Source organism: Triturus cristatus, chromosome 11 (genome assembly GCF_964204655.1).
Source record: "Triturus cristatus chromosome 11, aTriCri1.1, whole genome shotgun sequence".
NCBI lineage: Eukaryota > Metazoa > Chordata > Amphibia > Caudata > Salamandridae > Triturus > Triturus cristatus.
The window spans coordinates 1,157,058,413-1,157,072,113 of NC_140594.1; the positions used below are offsets into that span (position 1 = coordinate 1,157,058,413).

General features: G+C 52.5%; 1 protein-coding gene across 1 annotated transcript in view; it reads left to right on the forward strand.

Annotated features, from left to right (window-relative positions):
• Nucleotides 1-13,305, forward strand: part of LOC146788628 (putative cation-transporting ATPase 13A4) — a 633,494-nt gene extending 620,189 nt beyond the window's left edge. Inside the window, exons 29-31 of the mRNA XM_085635802.1 lie at nucleotides 1,958-2,038; nucleotides 5,367-6,897; nucleotides 12,365-13,305. Of these exons, the coding sequence (XP_085491928.1) occupies nucleotides 1,958-2,038; nucleotides 5,367-5,588 (303 nt within the window). The 3' untranslated portion in view covers nucleotides 5,589-6,897; nucleotides 12,365-13,305. The remainder of the gene's footprint in view (nucleotides 1-1,957; nucleotides 2,039-5,366; nucleotides 6,898-12,364) is intronic.
• The last annotated feature ends 396 nt before the right edge of the window (nucleotides 13,306-13,701 follow it).

A 13,701-nucleotide genomic window follows, 5' to 3' on the forward strand; every position in this document is an offset into this window, starting at 1 on the left:
CACCGCGGATGAAGAAAAGAGCCCGGTAAGTGGGGGCTCCTTGTTGTTGGTGCCCCTCGAGGCACAGTTCTCTCGGAGCGGCCCCGTTTGGCAGCGGGTCGTTCCAACCGGGACCGGATATTTCCTAGAGAGCGGGTGGCGCTCCCACGGTCAAGGGGCCATCTTCATGGTCCCAGAGCCCCCTGAGGGGGACTCCAACGAGACGGGCAAAATTGGTTATAGAGCCTAGAGGGCCCCAACGTCCCCCGCATTGTTTATGTTAAGAGCGTTAGTGCGCTCCAAAGTGACTTTCTGAGCTAGGTGGCTCCAACGTGCTGGATATTGTGTCAGGGGCCAGTTGAGAGCCCAGGCCCCTATTTGCCTTCCACAGCTGCGCAGCACTTAGTGCCAGCTGCAGCGTTTAGGCCCTGTGCTTGTCCCCAGCTGCCCAGCAAGTAGTGGGCAGCTGCTACGTTTAGGTTCTGGTGCGTCCTGGACTCTAATGGGATTGAGGTGTTATTGCGATTCATGCTAATGTGCTTTTGGGTGCTAGGAAATGTACTGTATATAGCATGTTTTGCGCACCCTGTGTTGTGTACCTCTAAATGTGGTCTTTTCTGCCTAGGAGGTTGTTTTACCTGCGTAGGTTGTTGGTAGGGAGAATGTACTTCCCTGTGTTATGTACGCCCCTAGTGTAGGTATACTTAGGTGGCTAGGTCTAATGGGTTAGACCAATGAGAATTGCATAATGTGATTCATGCCCCTGTGATAGATGCAGGATAGGTTTTACACCTGATGCTAGTGTGATGACGCTGAGGTCATTGGTACGCCAGTAGAGACTGGTTGTGCTCCACAGTTACTGTGTGTTATGTCCTATGTTTACTATTGGTGATTTGTGCTATGTTCTAAGTGCTAATTCCTGACAGGGGTCCATGTGGCCCTGTCCCCTGTACATATGATCCCTTGTAAATTCTGCCCGTGCCCGTTGGCACCTTGTAAAGTGTGTGCCTTTATTTAATGTGTGGTGTATAATACAGAGGCTATTTTTATACAATACCTTGTGTGGAGTTTCCTGTGTGGTGGGCCTGGGGTGTTGTTGCTGGGTGCTTGCGCAAATGCTTCACATGTCCTCCGAGATAGGCCTGGCTGCCCGCGCCGCGTTACCTAGAGGGCGAGCAGGGGTCGACCTTTCATAGGAGTGGTGGTCTCTGACTGGCTGGGGCGCCAGCCCTGGCCGGCCGGGGGCCCCATTTCCTACATGACACCTTTGCAGAATGTGGCATCAGTGCACCCTTATCAGACACCTTTGCAGAATGTGGCATCAGTGCACCCTTATTAGACACCTTTGCAGAATGTGGCATCAGTGCACCCTTATTTGACACCTTTGCAGAATGTGGCATCAGTGCACCCTTATTAGACACCTTTGCAGAATGTGGCATCAGTGCGCCCTTATTAGACACCTTTGCAGAGTGTGGCATCAGTGCACCCTTATTTGACACCTTTGCAGAATGTGGCATCAGTGCACCCTTATTTGACACCTTTGCAGAATGTGGCATCAGTGCACCCTTATTAGACACCTTTGCAGAATGTGGCATCAGTGCACCCTTGTTTGGCTAGTTTGTGACTCCTAGGCATGGTGTGGGAGAGCTTGTAATGAAGGTGACCCTCCCCTCAGGACTCCTCTGTCCAGTGACCGATCCAATGGTCAGGCGCCTGTTCGTGAGCAGAGGGTACATAGAGCGGCAAAGGTTGGCCACAGAGTTTGTCTCTGAGAATCTAAGCTCACGGCACTCAATCAGAAATGGTGCTCTCTTTAATATAACCCATGCTACTTACACAACTCTGACATAGCCACACACTTAATTTTTCTTTGTTAGTCATGAGAATTTTAAAGCAGGATTTCATAGTACCCCAATTCTTGTCTTGTTTTGAAAAGACTCTGCTGTATCAGATTGACTGAAGCATTTTCTACCCACAGCTCGTCTGCACTCCCACCCTGTGGCGGGGTTACATCATGGTCATGCTGGTGGTTGTCTTTGTAGTGTCTTTCATTGTAGAGGTGAGTACATGTTTCCAGCTCTCTGCCCTTATGGTCTCTAGGATGAACACTGTGAGTGTTTAATACACACTCCTTGTCCTCTGCTACCAGAGTTGTGTGTGTGTCTGTGTGTTTGGGGTGTCAGTGTGTCTTGGGATGTCACTTTGTGTTTGGTGTGTGTGTTTGGTATCTGTTCTTGTGAGTGTGTGTGTGAGAGAGACTGTGTCAGTGTGTGTTTAGGGTGTGTGTGTGTGTGTGTGTGTCTGTCTTCCTGTTCCTGTACACGCGAAGTTGTGGTATTAGTGCTGTGGGTTTGTAGAGCAGAGTCACGAGAGGGGGAATTGGGGCGGGGGACATAGTAGATGAGATGGGGGAGGTTTGTAGAGTGCACTCCAGACTCAAGGAGACTAAACCAGACCAGGGTGGTTGTAGTGACATTGTAGAGCTCCGGCAACAAAGTGGAATGCCTGGTTAGGGCGTGTCAACACTGTATACAACTTAAGGGTAACCCCAACTTATCAGCAGGTGGCTGAGTGTGGACTTCAGACACAGGTGATAGGGGTTCAGCAAAAATGCCTTAGGGTGGGGATGGCAGGCTGGACAGTTGCCACACGTTCATTCCAAATGGGCACTGCCATGTTTGAGCTACCGTTGAGATGGGGTGAGGACAACTGAGACGCCCTGGTAGGCGAGGTCAAAGAGTGTGTGGGCTAAGTGCAAGGGTGACGTCTCTTGATAAGAAGGCACCAAAGGAAATCCAGATGGGTGGGGGCAGGTATGGGAAACATCATTTACATCGCATGCCATTACAATGCGGTTGTTACAGCAACGGCGTTGTTACCTCGCAACCCATTACAACGCAAGTCGTTACATCAACTTGCTGTAGGGGGCAGAAGGTGTTGGATTTAAAATCCAACACCTACTCTACTGTTGCACAGACTGGAGTTGGAATAGTAAATTATACTATTCCAAACTCCAGCACACCCCGACAGCAAGTCGGGGTAATGGCATGAGTTGTAATGGTATGCGATGTAACAATGTGGTCGTTGTAACAACCGTTTTGTAATGCATGCGTTGCGGGGCCTATTCGGGCAGGTATAAGTACCTTGCCCCCACCCACAAATGCACCGGAAGTGACGCGTGGCCCGCGCTGGACTTTGCGGACTCCCAGAGGGTCCCAAGCACTAGACCTGTTGCCATGCCTAATGTGGCACTAGGATTGTCGCCCTCCTGTGTGCGCACACTGCGTGTGCCGCGGGCAGCCTCACTTGCAGGGCTCTGATTGCAAAACAGCAGCTAGAGGGGGTCTGGGTCTGTGGCCACTCCATGTAGAAGTGGTCCAGTGAGCAGGAGTTGCGTGGGGGGAAGCTCTCAGCAGCTGTGTTGAGATGACAAAAAGGCAGGAGTCCATTACTTCGGAAGAAGTGGTTGTGAGACGGAGACAGCCATTGGCTGCGTTGTGTGAGCTGGGAGGGGCGAGACTAGGTGTGAACATTACAAATGTGGGGAGAACAACCAGGCCTGGCTCAGGTGTGCAGCTGCTAAAAAATATGGCGCCAGACTTGGAGGTGGCGTAAGGCAAAAGGAAGAGAGACACAAATGCTCCCGCTGTGGCTGGTGCAAGAGAGCTGGCAGCCATGACCAGGGCAGAGAAAGAGATGAACCGGGGGCTTTCAGGTGTTTGCAAGTCCAGAAACGAAGGGGTGGTTAGCGACATGCGACCATCTTCGTCTGTTCATGATACATGCCCCACTCTGTGCACTGGGGGGCATCCATGGGGGTGATGGGAGAACTGGTGGGGTGCATCCGTGGGGGTGATGGGAGCCCTGGAAGGGTGCATCCGTGGGGGTGATGCGAGCACCGGAGGGGTCCATCCGAGGGGGTGATGGGAGCCCTGGAGGGGTGCATCCGTGGGGGTGATGGGAGCCCTGGAGGGGTGCATCCGTGTAGGTGATGGGAGCCCTGGAGGGGTGCATCCGTGGGGGTGATGGGAGCCCTGGAGGGGTGCATCCGTGGGGGTGATGGGAGCCCTGGAGGGGTGCATCCGTGGGGGTGATGGGAGCCCTGGAGGGGTGCATCCGTGGGGGTGATGGGAGCCCTGGAGGGGTGCATCCGTGGGGGTGATGGGAGCCCTGGAGGGGTGCTGCAAGAAGAGGTCCATGGAGGGAACAGAAAACTCATCCCTGGGGGGTGCTTCTCTACTGGCAGAGAGAGGGGCTGAGACCGAGGGACCACACTGAAGATGTTCAGCGCGGTGGGGGGGGGGGGGGGGGGGGAGAGTCTACAAGCAGCCCCAGTGCAGGGAGGCTGGACGCACATGTTGGGAGTGTTTTAAAATGAAGGAGTTTGCAGCAGATGCCGGGAAGAGTAAGAAATGGTGTTGTTGAGTTAACTGAAGTTTAAGTAGGGAGAAGTGGGGTGCAGAAAGGTTTGAGGGGGGAATGTGGTTAGGGCCGAGTGAAGAGTTAATGGTTTGTTAGGATGTTGGTAGAAACATGTAGATTGTGTGGCCGACTTTGACGGATGCCTTTCATGTCTGTGAGCTTGATTTCCTTCTAATTAATGTGACTGGCACTTTTCAAGTAAGTGATAGTTTTGTGCCCCCTCCCCCTACCCCACCCCCCCCCCCGCGCTTGGGCGGGAAGAGACCCACACCTCGCAGTCATCAGGGCTGAGACATGCATGTCAATTCACCAAAATACATGGGTAGCGGGAGTGACATCACACGCCCTTTGACCTTCACTTTCACTCACACACATGCTTACATATACACACACATTCACACTTACCCACACACTCACATAAACTAACTGCCACCCGCAAGCATGCACACAACATACATTTAAAAGCATTTACATACCTCATCCGCCAGAGAGGGTCATATTTCAGCTAATTTTACTCCATTTGTACAACACTAATAGTGAAAAATATTATATATTTGTATACATATAATCCACTATTAGTGTAATAACATAAATTACAGAATAAAAAGAGAGTGCAGCCCCAACTGATGTCCATAAGGACGAGCTGCCCTTGTGTTCCTGACACTGATTTTGCCACTTCTGAGGCCAGGGGTCTCGTAGGCAGTGTCGGGGGTAGCCAGGGGTCGCAGCTGTAACCCCTGGCGACCCCTAAATGACGTCCATTGTCGGAAAGCTCCCTTGTTGAGACAATCAATAAAATGAACACAACACGTCAAGGAGTGAGTTTTCGTCTGCGGTCCAGTGGATAGCTGAGTACCGTCAGCGCTGGTTCTCAATCCTGCGTGTTCTTATTCTGGTCACGTGTGTCAGGCGTTGGCCCAAACTTGCAAGGTATCTCACATGGTCTGTTTTTTCACCTCTTACAGGAAGCGATCATTGAGAACAGAGCCCTCTGGATCATGCTGAAGAACTGTGTTGGGTTCCAGTCGAAGAGTCAGTACAAGAAGCTGCGGCGCCTCCTGGAGAAGGACCCGGAGTGGCCTCCACGCGACAAGACTGACTTTGCGTTTGCGGGCACGGTGTACATAGACGGACACAAGGAGGTCTACCTCAACCCGGGTTACGAGCAGATAGAGGAGAGTCAATGACAGGAGGTTGTGGTTGTCCACCAGCCACCTCGTAGACTTGTGGAACCCAAACCCTCCTTGCGATGCCTCCTCCCATGGGACGGTCAAGTTTATATCACGTCAGAGACTCGTGCAGGGACAGTCCACCTGCATTGGACTGATGTACACAGAGGAACCACTGCACAACCATGGAGGTGACAGTGGGAGACTTTGGACACAACCTTCTGCCATGCACCTCTTCTGAAACCTCCACCACTGTTCATAGCTCACACTGCTGCTGTTCACCGAGTCCTCCCGGTTACAGAGCGCAAGTCCGCGTGGTGCTAAAGGGGAGAAACTCGTGTGGGCCCTGGAGATGGAAGAGGGAGGGTAGTGTGCACAAACGAGTGGCCAATCGGTGCAGGCCATCACTGTACAGATGTGGGGCAGTGGAAGACCAGTGCAGGCCATCGCTGTGCAACTGTGGGGCAGTGGAAGACCAGTGCAGGCCACCGCTGTACAGATGTGGGGCAGTGGGAGACCAGTGCAGGCTATTGCTATACAGATGTGGGGCAGTGGAAGACCAGTGCAGGCGATCGCTGTACAGACGTGGGGCAGTGGAAGACCAGTGCAGGCCATCGCTGTACAGATGTGGGGCAGTGGAAGACCAGTGCAGGCTATCGCTGTACAGATGTGGGGCAGTGGGAGACCAGCACAGATCACACCAAATGATTCTGGGGCAGAGAGCAGGACGTTAAGGTGCCAATATCCCCCCCCCCCCCCACTCCGCCTTCACTCCTCACCGGGTCCATTTGTCACTGCCCCATCTGTGGTCACCCGTCTGTGCAAACATCCTGCAGGGACAGTGGAGACCTGCCCTACACGGCCCAGTGTCTTGAGCAGATCTTGCTTCCATGAGGGGTTTGCTAAGACAGTGATTTTGCTGCTTTTCACTCAGATGTGACCCAAGCGTGTGTGTGGCTGCTCTCCTTCTCTGTACATGGCTTGCAGTGCCTGCTGCTCTGCATCAGTGCTCACTGCCCAGCTGTTCACATCTTTCCTGTTCCTCTGTTGTTTACTTGTGTTGGAGCAGCATCACCTCACGAACAGTGCTGCAGGCGGTGCGCCTCTTTTTATGCTTTTACACTGTCTCAAGCGCATGGATTTAATTTGGAATTTCTGTGACTTAGTACATGAGCTGTAGACCGCACAGCTTGGATCAGAGCTGCATCCACTGCTCGCTGGTTCTGACCTGTGGCCGTATCATGACCTCACAGATGCAGGACAATTTCAAATCTGTGATGTTTATACATTACCTCCCCGTCCTGTCTTCCCAACCCATTCCGTATCAGTGAGCAGCTAGTCTGCTCCCCAGTACCCTATACCTAGCAGAACGTTTTAGCACTTCCCCCAATATGGCGCCACCAATCAGGCGAGCATATAGGGGGAAGTGTGTCACACAACTTCCTGTTCGTTTTTTTTCAGCCTTCGCAGTCTCTTTGCCTAGCAGGGCGTGGGTCCGGTTGGACGTGGTCCGGTAAGTGTATAGTGCCTTTATTTTCTATTCTCGGCGGCCTGCTGTAGCGGTTGCCTTCTTCTGTGACATGTGAATTGATGTGTGCTCTTTCTCGGCTCGCTCTAGCGGCCGCCTGCCCCTGTTTTTTACTCGCGTGTGGTGTGCGGCGTGCTGTAGCAGCCGCTCACCTTCTGGCTATCCCGATTGCGCCCTGCTTTAGCGGGCGCGGGTGCTCTGTGGTTCCTTGCAGCGCATGGTGTCCTCCTGGGTTCCCCGCCTCGTTAGGTGGTTTCCGGCAGCCGGGGCTCTCCTTTTCTACTTCCGCCCTCTCTGTGAGTTGCGCGAGAGGTCGGGGGCCTCGGGACTTCGTTTCCTTTAAATGGGAGCTTTTTTCTGTTGGTCCCCGACCTTTTGCTGGTTATTGGAGTGCCTTGGTTTGCCTTTTTTGCCCCTCGCTGCCATGGACCAGGGTGCCTCAGGCTCTGATGCTCCTACTTTGGATGCCCTGCGCCTCATTATTAATGAGGCGATCTCTGCTGCTTTCCGGGCTCAGGAGGCAGCTGGCCCTCCTGCCAAGGTGCCTCGTGCGTCTGTTGATCCACCTGACGCTCCAGCCGACGAATTGACGGAGGAGGAGGAGTGTGTGCGTGGGCATTTTATTCAGGGTGCGGAGCTCTCGGATTTGTTCTCCCATGTGTGTGATAATTTGGGGTTCGTGCCTCCTGCGTCTGAGGTCCTGGAGGATGACTTCTTTACCCAGTATCACCAGCTGGCGCTGGAATCCTTCCCCTTGCATGGTGCTGTGCGCAGGGTGATGGATCATGAGTGGAAGGAGGTTGATAAGTCTGCCTTCCCGCGATTTTTGTCCAGACGTTACCCTTTAGAGGGGTTTCCGCAGGCCGTCAAGGTGGACAATTTAATGGCTGGCCTTTCCTCACAGGGTTTGGTTCTGTCTGATGACGCCCTTCCTTCCGACGCTGTGGATGAGCGTGTTGAGGGGGCGGTGAAGCGTTCTTACGCCGCCTCCAACTTTTCTGTCAGGGCGACGGCCTATTCCAATTACATGGTCCAGTCCCTCATCAAGGATTTCCAACCTGGCTCTTCTTTTGCAGGATGGGGAGGATGCCTCCTCTCTCTTGGCTCTCATGGAGTTGCAGGTGCGCTATTTGTCCGATATCTCCTTTGACAATTTGAGTACCGCTGCGGCTGCTTCCAGTGCTTCGATTGCTGCGATGCGTCATATCTGGATGCGTTCCTGGAAGGCTGAGTCTTCTCAGAAGGCGGTCCTGCTTAAGTTGCCCTTTGTGGGGTCCAAGGTGTTCGGGCCCAGGCTGGAGGACATGATCAAGCAGTCGACAGAGAACCGCAAGCTGGTGGCTCCTGTCCGCCCTCCTTCTAGGGGACGTGTCTTTGGCTACCGCCGTGCCTTTGGTCCTGCTGCTCGGGGTGCTTCGCAGCCCTTTCGTAGCAGGGGTCTTGGCCGGATGACGCCTGGAGGTGCCAAGCCCCGTGCCCCTGCCGGTGGTGCTGCCCCTGCCCCTTCCTCTGCACAATGACTGTCTGCCTTTTCCGGTTGGGGGTCGCCTGCGTTTTTTTCTGTCCCAGTGGTTGACCGTTCCGGATGCCTGGGCGGTGCAGACTGTATCCGAGGGCTATCGGATCGAGTTCTCTTCTTCCCCCCCCCCCCCCCCGGTCTTCCGGGTGACCCCCCCTTCCCCGTCATCCTCTCCGGCGGGAGGCTTTGCTGGACGGTGTGCGCCTTCTGTTGGAGAAGGTGGCTATCATGGAGGTTCCTCCTATGGAGTGGGGCCAAGAAGGATACGTCGGATCTGCGCCCTGTCTTGGATCTCAAGCGGGTCAATCTCTTCATACCCCGTCGCACGTTTAAGATGGTGACTTTGTTGTCCATCCTGCATCTGGTGCTTCCCGGGAACTTCCTGTCATCCTTGGACTTGATGGATGCTTACCTACACGTCCCTATCCATCCTGTGGATCAGAAGTATCTCTGCTTTGCTGTTGGTTCCCGGCACTTCCAGTTCCGGGTGCTCCCTTTCAGCCTTTCGTCGGCGCCAAGGGTTTTCACGAAGCTCTTGGCCCCTCTGGTGGGTGTTCTCCATTCCAGAGGTGTTCAGGTTTATCCCTATCTTGACGATTGGTTGATTGTTTCTCCTTCTTTTTCTCAGTCTCTGTCGGATGTGGACCAGGTGTGTCATCTTCTGCGGTCCTTTGGGTTCCTCATCAACCACCGGAAGTCCTCCCTGATGCCCTCCCAGTCTCTGAAGTTCCTAGGGGCTATGTTCCACATGGATCTGGGGTTGGGGTTCCTTTCCAAGGAGCGGCAGTTGACTTTGTTCCGTCACCTTTCTTGGGTTCTGTTCCAATCCCAGGTGTCTGCCCGCCTCTGGTTGCGGAGTCAGGGGGAGATGGCTTCCACTCTGCATCTCCTTCCTTGGGCCCGGCTGCATTTGTATCCCCTCCTGCATCACGTTCTGGCCCACTGGGATCCTGCCTCTCTGGACTACGAGACTCTTATTCCTGTCACCCCGGGGATTCGAGCTGCCCTCCAATGGTGGTTGTCCCCTCAGTCTCTTTCCCGGGGCTTCGACCTGCTTCCTCCTCCGGCTGTGGTTGTTCTGTCGATGGATGCCAGTGCCATTGGTTGGGGGGCGGTCTTGGGACCTTCCAAGGCTCAGGGTCGGTGGTCCCTGTTCGAGTCTCGCCAGTCGTTGAACTGGAAGGAGTTGAGGGCGGTTTGGTTGGCTCTCCTGTGGTTTGCTCCTCTTCTTCTGGGTCGTGCTGTGTCGGTGCAGACCGACAAACAGGTTGTTCGGGCTTATGTGAATCACCAAGGGGGCATGTGCCGGTCTCTGTTTCTCCTTTCCAGGACGATCGGTCTTTGGGCCGAGCGCATTCTGTTGTCTCTGATGGCGGTGTATCTTCCGGGGATGGAGAATGGGCCTGCGGACTCTCTGAGCAGGGTGTTCCCTTCCTCTGGGATGATGTCTGTCCCCTCTTCTGTTTCGTCAGATTGTCCTCCGGTTCGGCCTTCCCTGGCTGGATCTGTTTGCGTCGGTGTAGTCGGCCCTTCTTCCCCATTTTTGCAGCCTGGTTCCTTCTCGGCTTGCCAGGGCGATCGATGCCTTCACGGTTCCTTGGTCTTCTGTTTGCCTTTCCGCCTTTTGCTTTGATCCCCCGGAAACTTCGGTTGGATCGGGCGGAGGTTCTTCTGGTGGTGCCGGAGTGGCCCCGGCGGCCTTGGTTTCCCCTTCTATTGTCCTTGTTGGTTTGCCCCCATTGGCAGTTTCCTCTGTGGCTGTCCCCTCTGCGGACTCCTCTTCTCCGGGTTTCCTATCTGCGCCGCCTCCGGCTAGGGGTCTGGCACTTGAAAGGTTGAATTTGTTGGTCCAGGGTTGTTCTGACCTAGTGGCCCAGAGTATCCAGTTGTCTCGGCGTCCTTCCACCTTGAGGTCTTACGACCGTCATTGGAATAACTTTTCCTCCTGTTGCCTTGGGAAGGGTTTGTTGTCCTCCTCCTGTGCGGCTGTTTGGGTGCTGGACTTCTTGCGTGATGGCTTTGTCATGGGTCTCGCTGTTTCAACTAGGGGTGGGCGGAATTTGCGAAAGTGATTTTCGCAAATTATCGCGAAAATGTTAAAAATCTCCGCAAACACGTGGAAATGTCGCGAAGATGCGGAAGTTTTTTTCCCGCCCGTTCGCGGTATTTTCTGCGTGGTCGCGGCTCGCCAACTTACCCATGCGGTTGCTCGCGGGCGCGGCCATCTTGTTTTCACTCTTCTCGCGGTGCATGATCGCGAGAAGAAAGACGTGATCACGCGACCAATGACATTACTGTGGGCGCGAACTGTGGCGAGACAGCGCAAATGGCTACCAACAATCCAACATCTCGTGGAGAACGCGACCGGATCGGCAAAACTTGTCGGCGAACGCGGGGATTCAGGTAAGGCGATCGCGCGCGACAATGTATTATTTTACAGCGCGAGCAAGAAACAAATTATCGCTAAGCTGCGGAATGCGGAAATTTTGACATTTTCGCGCTCTCCGCGGAACGCGAAAATGTCAAATTATCGCAATTTCCGCGAGCGGAACGGAAATTTAGCCCAGGCCTTGTTTCAACGCTCCATGCGCAGTGGGCTGCCATTCTTGCTTTTCGGGGTTCTGATGTGTCTTCTGTCTCCCCTTTGGTTGCCTGCCTTCTGCTGAGTTTTTTGATTCAGCGTCCTGTTTCTCGCTCTCCTGTCCCGGCCTGGGATCTTCCTCTTGTCAGGCCTTGACTGGGCCCCTCTCTGAGCCTTTACTTTCGGTGGACCTTAAGTTCCTTATGGCTAAGGTTGTGTTCTTGGTGGCTGTTTCTTCTGGTCGGCGGGTTGGTGACATTGGTGCCTTGATGGCCTCTACCTCTTTTTTACGTTTCTGCTTGTACAAGGTGATTCTTCGTCCTTGTCAGTTCTTTCTACCCAAAGTATTGTCTACTTTCCACTGTCAGGAGGATATCGTCCTTCCTGTCTTTTTTCCGGACCCCTCATCCCCGGAGGAGGTGGTTCTGCATACTTTGGATGTCTTGCGGGCTCTTCGCATCTATTTGGATCGCTCCAGTGCCTTTCGTTAGGTTGATTCTTTATTTGTTACATACAGGACCTTGGGTAAGAGGCTTCGTCCTTCCTTGTCCACCTTGTCCCGTTGGGTGAAATGTGCTGTGGTTTCCGCCAATGAGTCTGCTCACTGTCCCCTCCCTTCTTCGGTGCAGGGTCATTCTACCCTGGGTGTATCCTCATCATGGGCCATGTTCACGGGTGCCTCCTTGCGTGACATTTGCAATGCTGCCACTTGGGCCTCTCCCTATACGTTTGTGTCTCACTACCATCTTCAGTTGGGGATGGCGGCCTCGGCTGCCTTTGGCTCTCATGTTTTGTCTGTTGTACATGATGTTTAATTTGTACTGCTTTCATTTGATAAAATTGACCTGTTTTGCTTCAATTTCTGGTCTTTATTCTTACAATCACCGTGTGCTTGGGTATGGGCTCACTGATAAGGAATGGGACGGGAAGACAGGATGAGGAGGTAATGCCCGGTTACTCACCGGTAATATTCATTACTCCGAGTACTGGTCTTCCCGTCCCATTCCTGAGCCATTCCCTCCCTCCCTGTGTTTTTTCTTTGGGGCGATCGTTTCTGGGTTTCTTTGGTATTCTCAGGAAGTTGTGTGACTCATTTCCCCCTATATGCTCGCCTGATTGGTGGCGCTATATTGGGGGAAGTGCTAAAAACGTTCTGCTAGGTATAGGGTCCTGGGGAGCAGACTAGCTGCTCACTGATGAGGAGTGGGACAGGAAGACCAGGACTCGGAGTGATGAATATTACGGGTGAGTAACCGGGCATCTCAAAAAGTAACTTTGGAAATCCTCAAGTTAATGCATGAGCTGTAGACCGCACAGCTCGGATCAGAGATGCAACCACTGCTCACTGGTTCTGACCTGTGGCCGTCCATTGACCTCATTCTGAGCACTTCGGACGCAGAACAATTTCAAATCTGTAATGTTTATACATCTCAAAAAGTAACTTAGAAAATCCCCAAGATAATGCATGGGTTGCAGACAGCACAGAGAGGTTCCATTAATGTTCTGTCTACAGCACAAAGAGTAACTCGGAAAATCTGCGAGTTCTTGCATGCGCTGTAGGCAATAAAGCTTGGAAACACAAAGCCATGCGTGTCTCTGCGATTTTGAGCAGTGCTTTCTGCAGTTCATTCCTAGATCTTCTGAGAGAGGACGTGCTCTCAAGACATCGCAGTTTTGGGAAAAAAATGAGTTGACAAAGCACTTCTGACCAGATTATCATGAGCCAATGTGCCGTTCACAGTTCATGCATTCAGTCTAAGAATTAACGCACAGAAATGTCAAGATAAATGTGTGTAATTTAGACAATGTAGTTTTTACTTTCATGTTACAACCTCCTTTTTGTACCTGCACTCCTGTGTCCTGCCTAATTTAAAAATCTCTTTTAAAATATCAATTGCATCTTCCTGACACCCCGGATAGCACCTGGAAGACCCTCGGAACTCCAGGCAAGAGTAGCAGAGTGAGCTGTGAGGTAATGATGTTGCTGATGACGTCATTCCCCTGCATGTTCTCTGATGTTTTATAGAACGGTTACAAAATGTAAAGTTTATATGGTTTTTAACATTTTATCTTCATATCATGTATAAATAAAAATGTTCCAGAGTTCTTGTTTCTTACAATATGGTCTTACCTACATATTCCCAATATACATGTCTTTCTGTGTTTCATTGATAGCATTTCTGCTTACAGGAAATGTTACAAAGATTTCTACACACTGTAGAAGAGAAATCATAAAAAAATGAAGCAGTGAACGTATTAGGTGGGGATCCTGACTGCTGTGTATTAGGTCAGTTTCCAATGGAGACCCCTGATTCTGGGGTTGCGCCTCCTCCCCCCTACATCTGTGAACAGAATCTGTGAGGGGGGGGCTCCTGCCCTTCCGTCTTCTGTAGGAATCAGTCCCTCTGATCTCACTCCTGTCACCTTCCCTCAGGTAAGTGTAAGAGGTCACAAGACTGAGCTTAGTCCCTTATGTATAGTCTGCAGATAGGATACTCTTGAA